Source organism: Bidens hawaiensis, unplaced genomic scaffold, assembly GCF_021521415.1.
Source record: "Bidens hawaiensis isolate Kalapana, Puna unplaced genomic scaffold, B.hawaiensis_p1.1 tig00014849_1, whole genome shotgun sequence".
NCBI lineage: Eukaryota > Viridiplantae > Streptophyta > Magnoliopsida > Asterales > Asteraceae > Bidens > Bidens hawaiensis.
This window is the reverse complement of record NW_027492314.1, coordinates 246,138-265,779: the sequence shown is the minus strand read 5'-3', so window position 1 is coordinate 265,779 and position 19,642 is coordinate 246,138. Positions and strand designations below refer to the sequence as shown.

The 19,642-nt window shown below is 33.8% G+C and overlaps 1 protein-coding gene and 2 non-coding genes across 3 annotated transcripts; 2 read left to right on the top strand and 1 right to left on the bottom strand.

The window, feature by feature from the left end:
- Positions 1–2,279: 2,279 nt before the first annotated feature.
- On the bottom strand, positions 2,280–4,575 carry LOC143547873 (zinc finger protein GAI-ASSOCIATED FACTOR 1-like). Its single transcript, XM_077039183.1, has 5 exons — positions 4,443–4,575; positions 3,956–4,352; positions 3,681–3,874; positions 2,412–3,295; positions 2,280–2,310 (listed from the first exon to the last, which is right to left on the bottom strand). The coding sequence occupies exons 1-4, from the start codon at positions 4,573–4,575 to the stop codon at positions 2,496–2,498; spliced, it is 1,524 nt and encodes a 507-aa protein (XP_076895298.1). The 3' UTR covers positions 2,280–2,310; positions 2,412–2,495.
- Positions 4,576–15,981: 11,406 nt separating this feature from the next.
- On the top strand, positions 15,982–16,069 carry LOC143547905 (small nucleolar RNA R16). Its single transcript, XR_013137860.1, has one exon. It is a non-coding gene; the product is annotated as a small nucleolar RNA R16 (small nucleolar RNA).
- Positions 16,070–16,109: 40 nt separating this feature from the next.
- LOC143547906 (small nucleolar RNA R16) lies at positions 16,110–16,199 on the top strand. Its single transcript, XR_013137861.1, has one exon. It is a non-coding gene; the product is annotated as a small nucleolar RNA R16 (small nucleolar RNA).
- Positions 16,200–19,642: the final 3,443 nt, after the last annotated feature.

Sequence of the window (19,642 nt, the reverse complement as noted above, 5' to 3'; positions counted from 1 at the left end):
AAATATAATAATATTTTTTTAAATAAAATAGTATATTAATGTTTAGTATATCTCTATTTTATAGGATTTTCATATCAAATATTTTATGAGATTAATTTTTAATATAATGAGATTTTATAACCCGTTTAAGAGCTATCTGGGTTTGGTGAGACCTTTACCCGTGAATTTGGGTCAAATGCGTGAGAAACATTCATTTACAAATAAAGTAATCTGATGGCTTGAGAGAATGGTTGTTTAACATTTTTTGTTTTTTGGATTTTAATTTTCTGTATTGTAAGAAAGTTAATAATATACTTAGGGTTGGATGATGAAAGGGTTTCATAAATAAATTATATGTTATATCCCGTTTAAAAGCTATCTGGATTTGGTAACCCATGACCCGCTTATGTTTTTTACTATAAAAATGTTTATTAATTATAAATAATATCTTTTTCTTTTTAAATTGGATATTAAATTTTAGTATATCCCTATTTTGTGGCTTCCATAAAAGTGAGGAGCGACCATATCGTGACACATAGGATTTTAGAGGTTTCGTTTATATATATTATATATATAGTATAAAAGAGAAGTTTGGTGTCACAAAGCTTGTATTTTGATAAACTTTTATTTTGGTATATAATAGATAGTTTCCATTTAAAAAACAACTTGACTTCTTAGCATGTTGGTTGTGTGGAAATGTTCTTATGTCTAATGTGATTTGCCACCCAAGTTCAAATCTTTGATAAGGGGATATGGTTGTTATTGTTAGCTAGCTTCTTTTTGCTAAATTCAATTTGGTGTGTTGTGTATCACTAGACTGCATTAAAAACATCCTTAAGTGACTGCAAATGACTAAGAACATGCTCTTGATATATGGAGGGACTAAAGAAGAGTTAATTATAAGGTGTAACAATGATGCTAGTTTATTAATTATAGATGATCAAAATGATCATCGTGTACATATTCTCCTTGAACGGTGGAGCAATAACTTGGAGAGAACCAAGCCGATTGCGTTTGATCGATCCACTACTTCGTATGAATACACTGCAGCATCAGATGCATAAAATGAGGACGCTTGGATGGAGAACTTTGTCGATCTCAAATAGTATAAAGAAACCGATTAAGATACTTTGTGACAACTCATGCATTATTGCTCAGGCAAACAAACACAACACCAAGCACATACTAAGTAAGTTCATCTATACACGAGAGACACTAACATGAGGAGACGTTATGATAACGAACATGCTAGAAAGATTGGACTTGGTATTGCTAGTAACGGTATTTGATATGTATACGGGAGACACTAGAAAGATTGTATTCGCTGACTTATGATACATACCAGAACTCGATTTTATGAAATCGCCTAACACTCTTCCTTGATACTTCTTGATTTTTCCTCATTTTTCTCTAAGTTATTAATTCTATGTCTTATCATAATGTTGTGAGAGTTTATACAAGTATTAGTTAATTCATATTCAACAAATATATTGTTAAAAACACTTAAAACTTCAAGTAAATATATATTTAAACATGTGTAATCTGATGAGCATAGATAAACTCGGATACTACCCTCCCATCAAAGAGAAGAAAAATGTGCAATTTTCTCAACTCGCTAGACATATGGCCATGTGTTGTTATTGAAGTCGACCTATGAATTCATCCAATCATATTGTGCATGTGGCGCTGACTGGAACCAACCCTTCAACCCTGGAGGTCGCGCCACAGTTGAATTCACCCCGTTGTCGTTTCCGTCGCTGAATTCATCCATTCACGAGCCAACCCATCAATTTTCCTCCTGTAGCCCAAGCGAGCATGCTCGCCGGAGTCGTGGCGCCTGCTCACGGAGAATGGTGAAGCGAGGGTGTAGTAGTGTTTTTGGCCGACGTGGCTCGCGTCAGGCCGCTTGCGGCTGGGGTGGCGGGCCACAACACATAGTCTAATTAGGTCTTAAAGTTGAACTTCTATACAAGTACTAAAGATTTGCTTTTAAGGTTTAAAATTCCAAACATTTTCATGATTTAAACATGCTCTTGAATATCTCACCACGTGTTGAAAAGTTAGGTTTTCCAAATGATAAAATCTCACGTCTCTTTGTTCAATTTTTGGTGATCAGAGAGTTGCATTATCAAAGTTCCAATTGTAGACACTTTTGTTTTGTGATGGTCAAAGTACGAAGAAAGCGAAATTAATGTAATTTATAAAGACTTCCTTGCGTCTATTAATTCCATAAGATTCTTGTCAATTTAACTATCATTTTTATATATATAAAAAATTATTAAGAACCTCAAAATCATAAAACATACGACTATAATTTAATTCATTCACGTGCTTACTATATAACGGGGGCTCCAACACCCCCCCTATCCAGTTTCTCTCTCTGCCACACGTCATAATATTATTGGTTGGAGCCCCCATTAAAGCCCCCACACCCCTCAGCCTAAGATACAAAGCCACCACTGACAATCTCATTTATCTGACCTCTCTATTTCACCATCAAAAACTAAGAGAGAAAGCTAAAGAAGCGTCGGCTTCTGGTCACTAGATTCATCCCAGTCCTTACTTTGGAGCCCTCCAAATGGAACACCGGCCGCATTAAGCCGGCTTCCACCAATCGAACTCAAAAACGCAGAGTACCCACTCGAGGAACCGGTCCCCACCCCAAGAAAATCCTGCGTGGTGGGGGCCGGTGGGCCCATTAGTAACTGAAGCCCGGAGTGGTCACTCCTTTCGTGTTTACTTTGAATATTATTACTCCACTTGCCAATGCTAGCTTCCTGGTATTGATCACTAGAGGCCGACGACCCGGGTGCTAATCCGAGTGCATGGAGGAATGACGTGTTTGATGATGTGGCACCCATTTGAGCTGCCTTTTGAAGCAGAGCGGTGGCGGAGAGAGCGAGTTGTTGAGAGTGGACATACTGACGGTGTTGGTGGAGGCTTTGATCCTGTGGTGGGAATAACGACGGTGTGGAGGTGGTGGAGCGGTATAACGACGAGGATAAAGATAGTGACATTGGTTCGATATTGGTGGTCCGGTCAGCTCCCGCGACATCACAGATAAGACTGGAATAAGTCGCGGGAGATGGCAATAAGGATGATGATGCGAATATACTTGCGAACACGCCCGTACTATTAGTCACATTATTGTTACCCGTACCCGTACCAGTACCGTTACCATTTCCACCACTAGTGGTTGAGCCACCACTGATAGTGGTCGTTGTTGGGGTAGTAGCTGTAAATGTCTCAGCGGGTTCAATCTCGACTAGCGGCTCTTTCTGATGGTGTAAACCTGCCATTGATTTTTCCGGTACGTCTGTAACAAAAAAAGAAAAAAAGGACTATTTAACATAAAGTATGATGTTATTGTTTTTAGGGCTTATAATTTAGAAGTAGTTAACAGAATCTATAAAAGCAGACAGATTCAACTTTGATACTACAAGTAAAAGAAAATTAAAGCTGGAATAACAATCATGGCGCCCTTTTTCATACAAAATCTCTCTTTTTAATTCACTAGCTTTTACAATCTGTGAGCTCTAATTAATGGAGCTCTTTTTGCCCTTTAATTACTATCAACTTTCTCACACAGTAGATGACAAATGCGTTACAATAAGTTATAAATGAACATATTAATTGATGTCAGTGGATAGCAATCATTTAGTAAATTAAATTAGTGTAAAGTTCAATAAAATTAACATGACCTGAGCTGAGAACGGATTGGACAGGAGAGAGTACACCGGTGGAAGGTGTCAGCGGACTACTCGACGGGGCGATAACCGCTGCATCGAGTTTTTCACCTTCCGAATTAGTATTCGGAAGGCTTTGAGGTTGAGATCTGGCGCTTTCTTGAGCTAACGCATCACAAAACGCTCTATGCGTGATGAAGCTATCTCGCCTTCATTACACGAAGCAAAAAATCAATCATGAATAGATAATTATTATTAAGAAAAAAATATTAAGTATGTATAAACTTCACCTAGAAAACAAGGTGCCGCAGTCGCATCTGTACTCCTTCGTCCCACACGTCTTCATATGCGCCTTCCAATCCGATTGAACCGCGTACTTCTTCGAGCAGCGTTCGCAATTCCACTTCTTCTCCCCGTGCTTCCTGGAGAAGTGTTTTTTAATTCCGGTGAGATCGCCAAGAGCTCTAGACGGATCATGGTGTATGCAGGTTTTCTCCGGACAAACATAGACGCGTTTCCGTACTTCTTTACCGTCTCGTTGCTTTAGCTTCCACGGCAAGTTATGTCCTCGCCGGTGAAGCTGCAGGTTCTGGTCTCGTTGAAAGCCTTTGTTGCAGATCTCGCATACGAATCGGTTCGTTGCGAGTAACGTCGTCGGTGACAGTGCGATCACTTCAGCTTCTGGATCTGCAACCAACAAACGCATATAGATTAAATCAAAATCACTTTATGGTTTGTAACTAAAAAGCTCAACAAATGATAATATTATTAATATACCAGGCATTCCAGGTAAGTTTCGCTTCTTCTTCATCGGTTGTATTTCAGGTGGAGCTCCGGTTAGGTTTCCACCGGATGAGCATTCTGAAGCTGTTGAAACCGCCATTGCAGTAGGATTCTCAATATCAACCATAAATTCTTTTTCAAAACACAGTCACATTCCACAACAATATTACGGCAGGAGGAGGACGGAGATGGTCTAATAAGGCGGCAGGAGGTACTGTGAGAGAGAGAGAGAGAGAGAGAGAGAGAGAGAGAGAGAGATGATATTAATAATAATATTATTATTGTTATGTGATGATAGATAGGATAGGACTAAAAACTGTTAAGGAAAAAAAAGGAGGGTTAAAAATAAGCTCGTTTAATAAATGAGTCCGAGCCCGGGCTTCACTTAGCGAGCTCGAGCTGGCTCGCGAGCCTAAACGAGCCTGTCATTTATATAATATTTTTAAATATATATAATAATAATTATTAATTAATATATATAATATTATAAAAAATAAATAAAAATAACTAAATAATATATATTATTTTATACATAAAATTATAATAGAAAAATATATAAAAATAATTATAATTATATAAAAATAATTGATAAATAGTATACGAGCCGAGCCCGAGCCGAACTCGAGCTTCAAAATCTGCTCACGAGCCGAGCTCAAGCTTTGAAAATAGAGCTCGAAACGAGGCGAGCTCGAGCCTAGTCAAGCTCGGGCTCCGCTTGGCTCGTTTGCACCCCTAGTAGTGATGTAGTGGTAGAAAGCTCGAGGCTTTTAATAGGCTCAATTATCGCAGACAGTATTTTGGAGAAGACATGGTTGACTCAATGAATGAATACTAGGATTTTTGTGATATCCGGTTTGACGCTAAGGATGTCCGAGTTTCACCATTAGTTGGTCTTCGGACGAATGAGTTTTCCTCGGAAATAAAGATAAATTAGAGGCGCTTAAGACTTTCGTACAACTGGGTTAGGCTAGCTGGTAGTGAACTTTTACCGTTAGGTCATTCCGTACGGAATACATAGGAAATTCTTTATTTGCTGTCAGTAAAAAAAAGAGGTTAACCATGGTTAAGGGACGAGGGACTTCGGGCAGAAGTTAAGAGAAGGTTGAAATCTTGACCGTCCACGTGGCGGAATCAGCGAGAGGGTGGCATGTGCGGAGTACTGGTAGTCCAACGACGACGCATTGGGTTGTCGTTTAGCATGAGACTTTGAAAATGAGTTCACATATGAACGAGGGGTGAGTCACGACAAACCATGCCATGGGGGCAATTTTGTCATTTTCTGTACGTGTCTGTCTTAACTTACCGTACGTTAATTTTTTATTCCGAAATTAATTATATAAATATTTTTAAATCCGACAAACTGTAGATTTATGTTTCTGTATGAACCTCTCTATTTAAAATTAGTTATAATCATAGTTGAAACAAATGTACTTAAGTATTTATCTTTGAATATAATCTGATAGATGTTTCTATCATTTGCTATTATGCATTTAATTTGTTAGTCATATGTGTAGTGTTATTTGTTATGCGATAATATATTGATTTTTTATTTATTTATAAGAATTAAAGTAAGGACACGGCAATCATATAAGTCATTAAATTATGCCTTTAGGTGAGAGATCAAGGGTTCGATCCCTGACAATGGCGGTTTATTGTAAATAGTAGAAGGCAAGCTTAAACATTCAAAAAAAAAAAAAATCATATAAGTCATTAAATTATGAGATTTTGTCACATCATTAGATTTCAAAGCTTATCCTTAGCTTTAACATTATGAATGACTATTATTATTAATCAAATCAAGCCAATTCTGTTTTTCCATTTTAAGCTTATTCAAATAATGAGTTTCTCTTAATTACGCTCGCATCTTGTTTGATTTATAAAAAAAGCTTCAATAAAATTAGCAAGCTAATTATACTAACTCAATACTTAGTGGACTTGGTACAAGTTTTGAGCTACTATAAGCTCACTCAAATAAATAAAAGATATTCCTACCTGGGAGTGTGCAGAAAATCAAAAAAAGCGATCAGTAATCAAAGAAACCAAAATATCGAATCAAAATAAAAACCAATGGTTTGGTTTTGTGTATTTTTGTAAAAGCGAACTTCGGTTTGGTTTTGTTTTTCGTGTAGTAAAAACTGAAAAACCAACCAAATATATGGATCTTCATTTTAGTTTTGAATTTTTAGTAACTTATAAGAATCTAATAAATAACTATACCCAGATATTTTAGGGCACATATATAGTACTCATTTATTTATTAGTTATATTTTGGACACGATATATAATAATCAGTTAATTGTTAAGTAACAAAAATACTTTAACTCTAAGGTAGCGTTTGGTATAAAGGAATGAGAGACGGAATGAAAAGCTTCATTCCAAGTGAATGAAAAAAACCATGTTTCGTTGTCATGTGATAATATAATGGATCATTCCACATGAAATGAAATTCCTTTCAAATATAGGATTTTCATTCTTTAAGGTATATGTGTTTTTTTTTCCATTCCTTCAAGGAATGGAATAAGTTGAAAGGATTCGATAGACTGAATTCAAGAGGCATTTTAATTAACATCAGTAAATGTTTAGAATACAAAAGGTAAGGTAAATAATTAAACACAACTAGCCACTGTGTTTAACAATTTGTAAATTACTTACGATATTCTGAATCATTGACTGATAATATCAATTAAGATGCAACAATTCAACGGTTTCAACTATACATCAAATTCGGAGTTAAACCTAAGTTAGTGAATCTCGAGGACAAGATTCATCTCAAGGTGGGGAGGATGTAACATCCTAGAAAATCCTATATCTATTTTGGACCAAAAACGACAATTCTGAAACTTAAAGGACTGAAAATGAAAATTTTGATTTTTCAGACCCATTGCGCTACGCGATGGGCAGATAACCAGGATCATCACGCTACGCGATGCAGATTCCTAGAAGCTAAGAAAAAGGGGGCGCCGCGCTACGCGACAACCCGTGGTTAGATAGGCATCGCGCTACGCGATACCCCACTAAGTAAACCAGGGACACGTGGCGAACCACGTGTCAACACGTGGCACTTCCTGGTGAATTGCGGTGTCGCGCTACGCGATGGCCCTGGGAAAAGACCATCGCGCTAGTCGTCTCCAAAATTCGCCTATAAAAGGGCAACTACGGGTGCAATCCCCATTCATCCCATTTCACTCTCATTCTCACCTAGTTAACCTAGGAGTACGTGCCAAGATTCTCCTGACGTTCCGAAGGCTTATTTTCGCGACGAAACGAGGTTCCGAGGTGCCGTTTTCTTGAAGTTTGTGCAAGAATCGAAGTTTCAACAAGCCGTAGAACAGATAAGCGAGTAGGAGCAAAGTTTTGTCAATCAAGCTTCAATTTCACATTAGTATTAACATTACCGAGTACATATTAAGGTAGGGGTTCTGCCCAAATATTATTTTATTATTATTATATGGCTTAGAACATAGTCAGGAGATATAGCCTAAACCTTGATCATAAGTATATTTACAAAAGCTTTATACATGCAAAGGTTATAATGTTTCTTCATAATTAAGAAACATAAGCTTTTACATACAATCAGATATAGTAGTTTCTTCACAACTAAGAAACGTAAGATTTTACATACCATGGTTATAGTAAATTTAATGTTTCTTCTTGAAGAATAAACCTATCAATAGATGTTTTTTCATGAAGAAGAAACTTGACTCATGATTTGTAAAACAAATGAAAAGACTACAGGTTTAAATATGTTATTCAAATTACAAATGATCAGTCAAGGTTTATAGCTGTCAAAACCAGACTAAAGGTCTGTAGCTGGATCAAGAGACGATCCGGGTATTTATATAAACTTATTTTATTATATAGATCAATCATTATTCACAAAGGTTTTCAAATGAGATCACCACATCATTCAGAAAAGACAATCACAATCACAGGTGAATACGTTAAACCTTTTTCAGTCAGTCAGATAAACGGGTTGTTTATCTTAAACAGCCAGTCAAATATGAGATAACGTGATCTCTAAATTTTAAGGGATTACGTGATCCCTAAGTCACAAGGTAGATAATAAAAGCAACTCAGACCGAGTACGCATGTGTCTGGATCCAAACATATCTGTTAACCTTTCAATCAAGGCTACGTGGCCGCAGGCTAACAAACATAACGAAAGTTCTCCAATGGGCATCAGTTATTGGAGAACCATAATTGTGTGTGTATGGCAGTGGCACAAGTTCCCAGAAATAAGAGACGTCTCTGCTGAGTTTGTTCCAAAACTATCTTGTCAGTCAAATGTTTTCAGAGTCAACGATTCACCAGCATATCGCTAACGTATTTTCCCCCTCTTTACAGAAAAGCAAGTATAGCACAGATAGCAATGGAATAAGAGTCACTCTTGAAGTTAGATGCTCGCAGGTATAGATGGCTCAGTTTTAAACAAATAAAATATGTAAACAAGAATAAACAATGGGTTGTAAACCAAGTATTTATGGATATTTATTATCCAATAGATTTTCAAAGTAAATTAATATTTTATTATAATCAAAGACTTCCGCTAATAAACCGCAACTCTGATATATTTTCAAAATAGGTACCAACTACGGGTGTCACGCCTAGGCCCTAAGTCGAGGTGTGACACGAAGTTCCATTAGGAAATGATTTAATGCAACTAAGGACACTATTAACCTCCGACAGAAGAGGAGGTTCGGAATATGTCATGTTCGGCATAGCCGGGGGTTTCTTATACGGGTGTTTAGCCTCTAAAGCTTTTGTGGTATCATAATTGTATGGTGCAACACCGGATCAGTATAACACTTTTACTGCCGCAGTAAAGTGACAATCTGCAACTTTCCGAAGACAATGTTTAATGTTATTGTTGACAAGATCCCACTTCTTTGAATATCCATGTCACCTTGGCTTAAGGATCCCTAACCAGAACCATTTAACAGATTTTTAATTAAAATGGCAATACCGTCAATTTTCCCCAATGTGGCTAAAGAACTCATTATTGTATGACTAGTTTGAGGCCCTTGTATTACACGGGTAATTGATGAAAATTTTAAAATTTAGCCATTAAGTGAAATTCAGTCAACAAAATTATCATATGTTGTTAATACAATTACAGTTTACATTAAAATTGTAAAAATTACATAACCAAGGTTACACAAATATGTTTCAAATAAGTTAAAAAAAACTTCCTTTTACACCAATTTGTTGTTGTATTGGTTGATATACCTTATTTATCAAAAATCAAAATCTTTATTCCCTGTGTTCTTGTAACTTTTGATAAGATAGCATATAGGTTTGCTTGTAACTCTTGATGTAGCCACGTATTGTTGTCCGTGTGATAAATAAGGTTCGTTCAAGTACATACCAACCCTAAATAATGAAAAAAATATTCATACACATAAAATATCATAACTTTTAAACAATTAATATGATGTCATTTGAAATCATCTGATAATGTTTATCTAAAAAACATGATTATCCAAAAACCATATTACCTAAACTTTGATGATATAATCATCCTTAGAATCTTTAGAATTTGAAATAGATAATATCATGATAAATTTGTTGTCATTAATATTTTGTGTATGACAAATTTTTAATTGACTTTATATTTACAACTAAAAGTTATATAATCAAGCAACATATAAAATCGAAAATTAAAATATAGCAAAATGATTTGTTTCATTTCATATGAATGTAATTAATAGGAAAATGACAAAGAAATACTTTCCTTAAAGTTATTGTTTAAATAACAGTGATTATTCTGAGTTAAGAGAATATTAGAAATTTTAAAGTTGCATAAAGTGAATGTAGTGATTCTTATTTATAATAATTCAAATTATTGGATAAGGAATGCTTAAATTTTGAATACTAATCCGTGTTATTAGTTAATATTATGGAAAGTTGTTGAAATACAATTAATCACACACACACACACCCATATATATATATATATATATATATATAAACAACTTACAGAGAAAGAAGAAGAAGAAGAAGAAGAAGAAGAAGAAGCAATGATTTCAGATTTTATGAAAGCATGGTAAATGACTTTTAATCTAATTAACTATTTTTTTACAATTAATATGAGAATGGAATATACTTGAAATGTAACGAGGAACATGATTAAGTTACAGATAATAAGAAAAATAAAAATAAAAATAATTTTGGTCTGAGTTATGAAAGAAAATATTGAAAGCTAAATATTGATCTTCTTATTACTAAAACATTTTATATTAGTCAAATAAATAAATAACATATGGTTCATATAGTAAATTGTTATACATATGGTTCAAATCCGAATTCTTTGATAATGATGCGCCTTTATTATTTTTTTTTAATTTGCAATTATCTGTGAATAAAAATTTTATTCTAACAAGGCACTCAACTTCAATGTTGAAATTCCCTTATTTTCTTATTTCACAATTAACGTTAATGAATGAATTGGTTAGGTTTTACCTTTAATAAAAATAACTTCATATATTGAAATGATTTAAAGATAAGAGACCATATATTACAATAGGTTGAAAAAAGATGAGAAGGGCTATGAGATTTGATTAGTCTTTTATTAGAATAGATAGATGTTGTATGGCTTTCCTATTCTTGGACCTGTTTTCGTGCTTATTTTTGGGTCTGAACACCTGTAAAGTGCAACAAGGAAGAAGTAACAGCCTAACCCACGCATCAATAGAACCTGGTTGAGCAAGCACTTTATAGAGTGTTGTTTTCAAAGCTTGTGAGAAAGCCAACCGACAGCTATGAGGGATACTCTTGACGGTAATGTTAGGCGCCTTTTAAGTACATAATCAAGGAAGGAGATATCCAACACGAAGGACTCATGAACAATTGTCTTGGGCCCCTTGATAGAAGGTTTCAAAATCCCAATAATGTGTGTATCCAAGTCAATTGCACAATCGGTAAACTTCACAGTGTCATCAGGGTGATGACAAGCACGTTTCAAGCCATGAAGGTTCATGCATTCCCCACACAACCATTGATCAAAAACCTTAAATGTTTCATCCACTTTCAAAAACAACCCATGGTCTGTAGCTATCGCCTCCCGCAACACACTTTTACCTTCTTCTTTAGTAAGGTGCACAAACTTGAGATGAGAGATCAAGCGAGAAATCCCCTTATTTCCTACTCCACCATTCGAACAACAATGAAACATACGGAACAGTCACGGCCATGAGCCGTTCAAAGTAGAAGAATGAGTTGTCATAAAATATGGCAAAATACTACTAAAACTTAAAAAGATATTTCATCGAATACGTGGCGGACATCTATAAAAAATCCCATTTCCAACTTTGATTGGAGGAAGACGATAGGATCGATGGCCGATAAGTTTTAGTGTAGATTGAAAATTTGAAAGGTGGGGGTAGGGGTTGACTTTTGCGGAAAACGGGTGGCAAACCCCCCGAATGACCTAGGAAATTGAATTTTGAGACGTATAACGGCCAATGAGATATGTATTAGATAAGGTACCGAATGTGAGATTAATTTGAGAATTTTTAAGTATTCTTTTGCGAGTATGGTATTGAGTGATTCGCGTGCGATTACCGAAAAGAGATTATCATACCCATTTCGTAAATTGCCGTAAATCACAATTTGTATTTCTTATTTTATTATTTATCAAATAAGTTTTTTAGCATTTAGTAGTGGTTTAGTACATAACTTTTTTATTTAAACATAAATAAAAACTACATGCTAAACTAGTTTGTAAGTCGTGTGAGTCTGATTGCGATGTAACACTACATCTAACTTTACATAAGTATATCTAAGATTGCACAGCATAGAAAAGGAGCACGATGCATGAACTAAATTGCTGGTTGTTAGCATTGACAACTTCATAATCAGGTGTAAATCATTTATTCGCATGTTAATGTTTAATGTTGGTGATATTATTAAAATAATTTTTTCTGCCATCTTTTATTCTCATAAAAAGTTTCCACACATACGTTAAATCAAATAAATGTAGATATTTACTGTATATGAATATGCATAAATGTATCTTTGTATAAACATAAATTAATAGCATATACACATATAACCGTTATATATTTAATCAACTAGTTATATAAGAATCTACAATGCATCATAGCTATGTGAATGTACTTGAATTGATATATGTATACATCTACACACGTTTATATATATGCGTATGTTCGTTTTTGTATATAAGCTACTCTACAACTATGTATGCTTATTTTTTCAGCACCAACTTCTATGTTATAAATATACAACCCAACAAGAAACTAAAACAATAAAAAAAAAGTATTGTTCATATTCTTTGACCCATTAAAAATATTCTAATTAAATAGGTCGTATTCACATAAGGTGTTACCTAATGGATTTTTATCATTTATCCCGAAGTACATAAAAGTTTCTTTAACAATACCAACCCAAAGCGAGAAACATAACAATTATATGTGGCTTTGTCTTGTTTATAAATCAAGAACGAATAGTTCAACATTAAACGTTAAAATTTAAATCAGTGTTTGTTGTACAAAAAGGCATTGTCTTGCTACGAGAATTGTTGTTGTTTCTATACTATTTATATCAAATTTATTACTTGAATCATTTATCTATTAAGCATAAATATCATAATTAATTTGTTATATGTTTGATTATGTTCATTAAAAATAATGGCTGTCCATTTATTTATGCCCATGGCTATTTTATTTTATACTAGTTTGAGACCCGTCTACTATACGTACGAGTATTTCTTAAAAGTACACTATTTAATAAATAATCGATATACAAGAAACAATAAACCTATCAAAAACACTATTAATATACGGTCGTTATGCAATAGTCTCTAAAACAACTTTAAAGTAAAAGATTATTATAAATTCTAAATATTTGAAAAAAAATAGGAATTAATATTAAATTAACAAATTTGAAGCATAAATTTTAGAATGGTAAATATTATTTTACTATTATAAATTAGTGAAAATGGTAAGGTTTAATATGAGAGTGACAAGTGACAAAACTTGTAGCTTTTTATTAGAGAGTATAGATATAGATATAGATATAAATATTTACTAATTAAGGATTGATATACTTTTTATAGTTTATAATAAAGACAACTTTAAATCAAATTCATGTTCATCAAATCTTTATCATCGTCATAGTTTTCACCCTCGTTTCATGGTAGTTATCTTATCATCCCACGAGTCAATAATCGTCAACATGTGCTCATGTCTAAATTAGAATAAAATAGGTTTATTGTAATTTAAAACTAGAATACAATTTAAAGAATTTAAAATAAGATCGACAAACTATACGTAATGATACGAACCAGATAAGAATACTTGAAAAAATAGAAATGAATAATGAAACACGTATCCTATTAAGTGATACATGCTTGACAATTGATTATTCGTACATATTTTCCTGTACCGAAGCTAAGATTATTAAAATGTTATAAAGTATTATAATAATAATAATAGAGTAGGTTGAAATTATTAGAAAGTTGAAATTACTAACATTTAATTGATAGAAATGTGGTTGAGCATTTGATATACTAAGTTGTTTATTCATTCGAGTTTATAATTGTATAATCGTCATTCCAAAAAGTCATTTTGAACCATATAAAATCGTAAATAGGTATGTTTGATGTTTGCAAACTTGACGAGTAACAAGTAAAGACTACAATGAATTTAAAATCAAACAAGAGCGAAACAAAGTTTCAAATCGTACAAGTCTCAATAACAAAACCCATTTCAAACCTCGTATGAGTTTTTACTTATATACAACCATTTTGTTCTGCCACATCCTCATTGGGGCGAGTTCACCAACTCTGGCTATACACTTGATTTTTGAAATATAAAAAATGTTTTTTTTTTATTTCTTTAAATATAAACAAACTATGAAACAAACGGTTAAATGTAATATATATAAAAAAATAACTATTTATCCGTAAATCTATATCATGTGAGGAATATGACGAGGCTTAATATAACTTTTTTAAGGTAGTTAAAATGAGGGATAAAAAGTTAAAAACTAAAAGTTGATTTAAATAGATAAAAGAAAATGCAAGGAAAGAAGTTCATTATATGTGTATTGTACCATGTGCAATACAATAATAATTATCACTCACTAAAAGAACGTGCCATATTACTTTGGCACACCACGAACACGGAATTTACTTCTCTTTACCTTTATGCTATAGGATTTTCACTAATAAAAAGTATAATATTATCTTAGCGTCACGATGGTGGAATGAAGATGATCGGATGTGTGACGCACTCAACTACCAGCTCAAATATTTTACTTTTGTTAATACTTATAATCTGGGTATTCATTTTAGTAAGATTAAGTATAAACTTTTATATACGAATGGTTCTTTCAAAGCTTCGTACAAAAGATAGTTTGCCATGTGTTTCTAGACATGATAATTCACATAATTGCCTCCACTACATCTTTTTGGTTTGACATGACATATATTATTATTGAATTGAGGAAACAACTTCTTGATACATTGGATTAGTGTTTTTAAAATTTTGAGAAATGTATATATATATGCTTTAATTTTTTCTTAGGGGTTCAGTTTTGTATGTCTTTTGCTTACCATGGTTTTAGTTTTGTATTAATGCTTTATATGTACTTAAATAGATGTCAGTGCTTTGTATCATGTATGTTTACTCTTTTATTTGTAGCTATTATAGTTTACTAATCATTGTATTGTATTACTCAGTTCCATTATTAGTAATATTATATGTCCTTGTGTTAACTACATTTATATTGGATCAGTATAGCGCAAATTGTACGTATGTTGTTTTTCCGGGAATCAAGGGTCTAACCAAAAGCAAACTATGATAAAGATACCTTTGATCCCCATCACACTCTATCAAAATCCTACCAATAGCTCCACTAAAGTTAAATTATATTGAAAAATAACCGACCACAAAAAATAATTGGCGAAGGTGATACTCTAGGCTCTCCAATATAGTTTTTAATCCTCACTTATATAACAAGAACTATTTCCTATGATCAATAGGCTTTGCATTTGGCGGATGATACTTCTTCAATGCTAAAGCTAATCGGGTGAAGAATCCATTAACAAACGCCTCAGTTTATAGACATAACAAGGACCATCAATGTATTAGATTCTGATTACTTTAATTTTCAAAAAAGAAGTCAGACCGAAGTGCCAAAATGTTGTCACAAGGACCATCAACAACGCAAACACTACTAAAACATAACCAAATGAAAATATTGCCAAGCAAACCCATAAAATAAACATGAACAAATCTTGGTCAAGTGTGAGAGTACCCGACGACAATGGACTTAAATGTTTCTTATTAAACTAATGGATCAAAAGCATTAATAATAAATGATTAAACCCAAACACATATAAAGCACCTTTAATAAAAATCAAACACACTTGGGCTGGGCTTCACTCAAACATGGAAAGTTGCAAACCACCTTTAAGAAAAATACATATATTATATTAACTGGGCATTGCATTTTTACTAATTGCTTTAGTGTCAAATGGTCCTTCCTGAATATTTATATTTATTAAAATTAAAATGGCATATGACGATAAATCAGTTTTATGCTTAACGCTCTGATTAAACCGTGGTGATTCTAATCTCCGCTTATTATCTGATGTCATATGTTTCACTGTTTCTATTTTTAATTCAAAGTTTTATTAAGGAAAGCAAATGATGCAATATAAACATCTTATACTACACACTGAATATCCTTATGTAGAAAACTCTCTCTCAAATGTTTTCTGATGCTTTCATCATTTTATTTAAATTGATTTCTTTAAAATAGCAAAGTAGTATTTCGATGATGAGATTCAGCAGACGGGCGGTCTGAAATGATGCCATGTTGATTGTCTGCGTGACTTCCATTTTTATGGATTTAACTCTGAGATTAGGTTCATTTGGATGCAATGATGAGTATGCTAATATATGTCTGGACTTATGAGACTTGGGCTATGAAATGTTGTGCATTATTCTGAGCTTCATTATTATTATTATTTGTATCTGGTTTGGGGTCATGTTAGCTTCATAACTTATCCTTTTGTTTTATGGTTTAATATGAATTTGTGATTTGCAACAATATAATCAACATACTTTTTTTTTTTTATAAAAATGGTCTTTGTGTTCTTACTACATCATTAACTATCTAGTTCTTAGCTGTTGAGCCTTTCACTACTAAGTTAAAAGTTCGGTATATGGGATGGAACATGCTGGATTTTTTTGTTCGAAACAAATATTGTCAGCGTTGCATAAAGTCTTTTTGATTAAAGTTGTTTAGAATTAGGTTGGGATGTCCGAATTCCAAAATCTATTTATTAGTCAGTTATCACGTTATTCTTGTATTGTTATTATAGCTTGCCATGATATTTCTTTTGGAAAACTCCCAAGATATCCATTTAAAAAAACTGTTTCTCAAATTCGTTCACCATTTACAAAGAATTCTCAAAATGCTCGTTTCAAAAATGGCAGGATGACTTATTAGTCATTCAATTTGTTTAGCTAATCAAAACGAACATGTTTTCGTAAAGCTGATGCAGCAACTGTTTTGTGAAGCTAATCTAAGTGCCAACAAAGGAGTCTGTCTATTTTGTTAGCTTGGCATTTTAAAAGCCAAACTAATGAAGAAGATTATGTTGGTTTTATTGGACTTTTTTTATTAATTTTTTCATGTAATCATTTCTAATTTGTGTTTTAGTTTTAGTTTAATTGTCAAGTGAGTCCCATTTTTCTTTTTTAACCCAACACCTAATTGATTTAGAAGTTGTCTTTGAGTTTTTTAAATCAAATTCCTTGCTTGCTTAAAAATCTAAGTGCACCTTTGATGTCTCAAAAGTTGAGTATTTTGGCTGTGGTTAATTGGCCTGTGCCTCCTACGATTAAAAATTAAGGGGATTTTTGGGCCTTGCAGAATACTATAGAGGTTCATCAGTTCTTTTGGAAGTATCGCCAAACCTCTTAATAATCTGTTAAAAAGTATCTTTTCACTGGATTATAGATGCTCAACAAGCTTTTGATCAGTTAAAAGTTGCTCTCACCACAACTCCTGTGTTAGCCTTACCAGGTTTTTCTAAGGTAATTGTTATTGATATAGATGCCTCTTCTAAAGGGCTGGGTGCTGTTTTAATGCAGGATAGGCATCCTTTGGTGTTTATTAGCAAGGGCATTTCAATAAAACAGCAGGCCATGTCAATCTAAGAAAAAGAGCTGTTAGCAATATTAATGGCTGTTAAATACTGGCACCATTATTTGATTGTGAAGCATTTCATTATCAAAATTGACCAATGAAGTTTAAAGTACTTATTAGACTGGAAAGTTAGTACCCCTCTCCAGCAAAAGTGGTTAGCTAAGCTCTTGGGATATGATTATGAAATTCTTTATAAAGAGGGGGTTGAAAATATGGTTGCGGATGCTTTATCTAGAATGGAAGGGTTAGACTTATTTGAAATGAGCTTGAGTTCTATTGACCCCTGTTTGTGGCCTAGGATTTGAAACACTTTGGATAAAGATGCAAAGCTTCAACTTTTAATAAAAGTTGTAGTCTACATCCCAAGTAAAAAACTGGTCATTGGATGGACTAATTTATGAAAAGGAAGAATAAAATTGTTAAAGGAGTTGATTCACAACTAAGGGATGACATTTGCATTTATGTCATTCTTCTCCTATTGGAGGTCATTCTGTTTACTACCTTACATTGCAAAGATTGAGACAACTATTTTACTAGAAGAAATGTGACAAAGATTTGAAACAATGGATTAAAAAATGCCAGATATGTCATAAAGCTGGGTGGCTACTCTAGGTTTGTTACAACCTCTTTCTACACCTAAATCTGTATTCTTTTATATCTCCATGGACTTTATTGGAGGATTACCCAAAGCTTGTGGTAAAGACTTTGTTTTGGTAATTGTTGACAGATTTACTAAATATGCCCATTTCTTTGCCTTAGGGCATCCTTACAACACCGGTTACATTGCCCAAATTATCTTGGACAATGTGTTTAAACTTCATGGTTGTCCTCAAACTATAGTTTCATAATGAGACCCTATTTTCAATGTCAATTTTGGAAAGAATTTATGCGCCTTCAAGGAGTACAGTTAACTTTTTCCACTGTCTACCATCCACAAACTGATGGTCAAACATAAGTGCTTAACAGATGCTTGGAAACCTATTTAAGGTGTATGGTGATGGATGACCCCAATGGTTGACATTGGAAGATTGGTGGTATTGTACCACCACTCAATCATCCATTGGTATATCCCCATTTGAGGCACATGGAATTCCTCCACCGCTGCACATTCCCTATATTCCACATGATACATTTGAATCGGTGGAAGAGTGATTTAAAGCTAGAGAAACCAAGTTGGTCACACTGAAAGCTAATTTGGCTAAAGCCAAAAATTGCATGAAACTGTTAGCAGACAAACACAGAACGGAGAGTCATTTCAAAGTGGGAAATTGGGCCTACGTCAAATTGCAATCTTATGTCCAAACCACTCTCAAAAAACATTTTAATCACAAGCTGGGTCCTATTTACTATGGGCCCTACTTAATCCTTGAAAAGATTGGACCAGTGGCATACCGTCTTGACTTACCAGCTTCTTCTCAAATCCATCCAGTATTTCACGTGTCATTTCTCAAAGCTGCTCCAGGTGTTGCTGTATCGGTTACTCCTTTACCTTAGTACTTTGGTTTTGTCCTTCAACCACGTGCAATTTTGGATCGAAAACTACTTAAAAAGGGTTCTCTAGCTGTGGTGCAGGTGTTGGTTCATTGGCAAGATCTTCCAATCACTGAGGCTACTTGGGAAGGAATTCTGCAAGTGCGTTTTCCTGATTTTCTATCTCGAGGTCAAGATTCCATTTAACAGGGGAGTATTGTTACATAAAAAATAGTACAGGGACTCTATAAGTGTAATATTAGGAAGATGTACTAGTTAGAGGACTAGAAAGATATTAGTTAGAGGTTGTGAACTTGATTGTAAGGAAGTGGTTAGTTAGTTAATTGTTGTACATATACTAGTTGTAACTGAATAAACAATATGCTTGATTGATCGTTACATCTTCTTCTCTGATTTTCTTCGTTTAGGCGACACCATATCACGCCACATAGTCCAATCAAAGTTTCTGTGACACCAACCAATCCTTTTAAATCTAACAAATTTTGTGATGTATGGGTCTTACCAAAACCAAATAGTTTTTAAAC